This window comes from Vulpes lagopus, chromosome 19 (genome assembly GCF_018345385.1).
Source record: "Vulpes lagopus strain Blue_001 chromosome 19, ASM1834538v1, whole genome shotgun sequence".
Lineage (NCBI taxonomy): Eukaryota > Metazoa > Chordata > Mammalia > Carnivora > Canidae > Vulpes > Vulpes lagopus.
This window is the reverse complement of record NC_054842.1, coordinates 724689-728836: the sequence shown is the minus strand read 5'-3', so window position 1 is coordinate 728836 and position 4148 is coordinate 724689. Positions and strand designations below refer to the sequence as shown.

The window sequence follows — 4148 nt, the reverse complement described above, 5'->3', positions numbered from 1 at the left end:
AAAATCTCACTTTTTATTTCAATTATTTATTCCATAAATGTGTTTCTTATTATGACTATAGTTGCAAAAATTCAAAACAAAATATTAGCAAATTAAATCCAATGGTTTATAAAAAAAGAAATTGAGTTTATCATAGCTATGGAAGATTTAATATTTGAAAATTTATAAAAACAAATTTAGTACACTAACAAATTAGAAGAAAATAATGAATGCAGAAAATTAAAAAAAATAATAAAAAACTTTTGAAAGTAGGAATAGAAGATGAAATTTTAACTTGATAATGAGTTTCTATTAGAAAAAAAAATAGAGTGAACATTATCATCCTAAATGGGAAAATGTAAAAATAACACACTTGAATGTAAGAACAAAAATAAGAAAGTGTTATAAGACAGTATTGTTGACAAAAACAAAGACCTATAAACTAGTTAGTCCATACTATTAGGAGCATGGGAAAATAGACTGTGGTGTATTCACACACTGAAATTTCAATATGAGTGAACTACAGTGCCATGCAACAATACAGATAAATCACAACTATGTTACAATGAGTAAAGCAGAGTGAATATATGGATCCTTTTAGAGAATATGTATTATAAGCAGAGGAGACCCACTTCCAAATGGTAGTATGAAAAGCTCCATGGAACTGTTCCTCTGTGAAACAAACATGAGGGCATGATCCCATGGTCCTGGGATTGAGTCCCACATTGGGTTCCCTACAGGAAGCCTGCTTCTCCCTCTCTGTGTGTCTCTGCCTCTCTGTCTGTGTCTCTCATGAATAAAAAATAAAAATCTTCAAACATGACTGGTAAAAATTATTAAAGAAGCAATCATTTGAAGTATCTGTAAATTGTCCCAAGGACCTACAGCAAATATGGAAATATTTATTCAAGAAAACCTATTAAACTAGGTAAGAACAGTGAGTCTCTGACATTTGATATAAAACTGGTTCCCTATTGCCTCTGTCCCTGACTTAGAATGAGCGACACTCCATTGGGATGGGTGTAGCCAAGAACATAGGGCTTTCTCTCCCTCCCACCCCAGAACCCAGTTGAAGTCTATATCATCTCCTTAAGAGGGAATGCCAGTAGCATCTCTCATCCTTCCCCTCTCCACTCCTTGTTGCAGAGGCTGAATTCCAGATGAGTGTAGCCAAAAGTTCCAGCATTCCATTCCAACACTTGGCCCTAAGATACAGAACAGAGATTCCACCCCAGGTGTTTGAGGCCAAAAGTTCTGGGTCCGAATTTCCCACTTCTCAGTTCAATTGTTGGGCAAGTTTTCTATACCAATAGAAGTTTGTGAAGTAGGGGTATCACTTCTAGAGAAGTGGGCCACTGTTCCTGCCTCCAGCTCTGGACCAGTGACTCAGAGAGTTTGCCCAAGGGGAGCAGCAGACCTCAAGAAAACTCTGTACTATTCCTAGAGAAAATCACTTTATTTGAAACAGAGTGTGGGAAAGTTCAAACCAAAGAGCATTCTCAAATAAATGAAGACTTTTATGGTAAACAATTAAGAGGAGGCTGGTATCTCCATGATAGCAACAATCTAAACTGTAAATCAGTCAATTTACCAGAAAGAACCAGGGAAAACAAATAAGATGAACTCTTCTACAGTCTGAATGAACTTCGAAGTCTGACTGCAAAAACTACTTCAGCAAAGAGCTCCAAACTTAATTGTATTTGACTTTTGAGCCGGGGAATTCTAGAAAATAGTACAGCAAAGGAGAAATCAGTGAAGCCTTGTAGTCCACTGCCATCCATGATATTTGTGTGCCCAATACTGTGCCTTCTGAAGAGTGTCTTCACAAGTTTCACACTGTGGGGAAATATATTTCACTAAAATCAAGTCATTGAAACAATAAATAGCAAACAACAAAAGCCTTGCTTAGAGAATGAGGGGTCAGCATACAGAATTGTTGCAATATGTTATCTAAAATGTCCAATTTTCCACAACAACAACAATAATAAAACATGAGACTTGGAAAGTACAGTCCATATACCAGGGAAAAATGTAGTCAACACAAACTGACTATAAGAGTAAACGAGTGTCAGATTTTTTTTTTTTTTTTTTTTTTTTTTTTTACTGAAGCCTAATACATGAAGCATGACATTTAATAATTGTTTGCATACAAAAAAGAAACATGAAGAAAAGGGAATACTTTATATTGGAACTTAAGACACAAATCAAGTACTACCAAGAAATACTACATATAACTTCATTTTTCTTTTGAATTAAGAGGCTTCATACGAAGTTGATTTCATGAACAAAATAAATCACACATTGATAATTACCATAAAGTTTTATGGATCCAAAAGCATGATATCTACTATGAAATATGAGTCACTGTATATCTTTAGTTTGAAGAATCATCATGATGCCACAATTTAGATTTACTTCCCACCTCTACAATTAAATACTAAAACCTTTTGGGAGATCATGATACCTCTATTATCAATTTGAAATTGTTTCATATTTCAAATATCTTTCTTAGAAATAAAAGGCACAATCACAATGTATGCTAAGCACCATTCCTAAAAAAGAAATCTTTAATCACATGGTGTTGGTTGGGGCTTAAAAATGCACTTATTTTGGGAATAGTTTTTGCATAAGCACAATTTGATAACGTTAAAAAGGCAGATAGTGATTGCTGCATACAAATTATTAGCTCCTGTAAAGTACCAAGGTGCATTCTTGATATATTAAGGCATTTGGAGACAAGAGATACCTCTATAGTTCCCTTAGCTTAGAGCTTGCTTTTACTCTTGAAAGTATTCTTCAAATGTTTGACATAGGAAATGTCCCCTGCTCCATCAGGCCAGTTGTCATGATCTGGTACGTCGAACATGTGCGTATACAGAGACTGGCCCCCGTCCACGTTCACCAACTGTCCAGTGATGAAGGAAGCTGCAGGGGACAGCAGGAAGCAGACCATCGAGGAGATCTCCTCAGGCACTCCAATTCGCTTAGCTGGGATTTTCTCAAAGTACCCTGCAAACACGTTTTCTGCCAAAGGACCATAGTTGTCAACAGCACTCGGGGAATAAATGGTTCCAGGGGCAACACAGTTGATCCTTATTCCACTGCTGGCCCATTCCACAGCTAAGGATTTGGTGAGGTTGTAAACCCCTGCTCTGGCAGCTCCACTATGCGTAAATCCTGGATATCCATTTCTAATAAGGATAATAATATTGACAATAGATCCTCCATGCTCTTTCATCCAGGAGTTGTAAACTGCTTTGAACATGTAGAAGGTGCCTGTCAGGTTGGTTTCAATCACAGCATGCCATCCCTTTGCATTAATGTGTTCCGTAGAAGCCAAGAACTGGCCTCCTCCATTGTTTACCAAAAAATTGATTTTACCATAAATCTCTAAGGTGGATCTGACCAAATTGTTCACCTCTTCTTCTTTGCGAATGTTGCATTTTATGGGAGTGACCTGAGACTGGTTGGTCGGGGGTAGGCTGGCCCTCAGTTCTTCTGCAGTAGATTTTAATCGATCAAAATTACGAGATGCAATGACCACATTACATCCATTCAACGCTTCCGCACACTTTCTAGGCAACTGCGGTCCGGGTCCCCCCGCGGTTTCCACTTCGCGCACCTGCGCAGCCTCGGGGCTTTGCAAGTCCCGGTCGCCCAGGCCTGCCCCGCAGCCCCCTGGCTCCCGACCCCAGGGAACGCGGGTCCTCGATCTGGGCAGCCCGACCCGCGGGGCCTGCGCACGTACCCAGATGCAGGAGCTCGGTGGCGATGGCCTTCCCGATGCCCGTGGCCCCGCCGGTGACGATGGCCACCTGGTGCAGCAGCAAGCCGGGAGCCAGGAAGCTCCTGCGCTCGACCCACGGCCTCATGTCGGCGGAGGACCTGGCTCGCTGCAGCGCGGGGCTCCCAGGGCCGCGGCCCGCGGGTCCGAGTGTCAGATTTAACAGAAAAAATATTTATTTTCATTATAAGTATGCTTGTAGAAGTAAGGAAAAACATAATTAAAGAAATAAAATTAGATATATTAACAACATCTCATCAAATACAGAATATCAATAAAGATATAGGAACTATAAAAGAAAAGCAAATTGAAATTCTGGAGTGGAAAAGTACTAAAATAAAAATTTCATTTGGGGAATATAAAAATTAGTGAAAGGCAATAAAGG

General features: G+C 39.4%; 1 protein-coding gene across 1 annotated transcript; it reads right to left on the bottom strand.

The window, feature by feature from the left end:
• Nucleotides 1-2528: 2528 nt before the first annotated feature.
• On the bottom strand, nucleotides 2529-3901 carry LOC121478559 (peroxisomal trans-2-enoyl-CoA reductase-like). The gene is made up of 2 exons (XM_041733641.1): nucleotides 3728-3901; nucleotides 2529-3531 (listed from the first exon to the last, which is right to left on the bottom strand). The coding sequence occupies exons 1-2, from the start codon at nucleotides 3849-3851 to the stop codon at nucleotides 2744-2746; spliced, it is 912 nt and encodes a 303-aa protein (XP_041589575.1). The 5' UTR covers nucleotides 3852-3901; the 3' UTR covers nucleotides 2529-2743.
• Nucleotides 3902-4148: the final 247 nt, after the last annotated feature.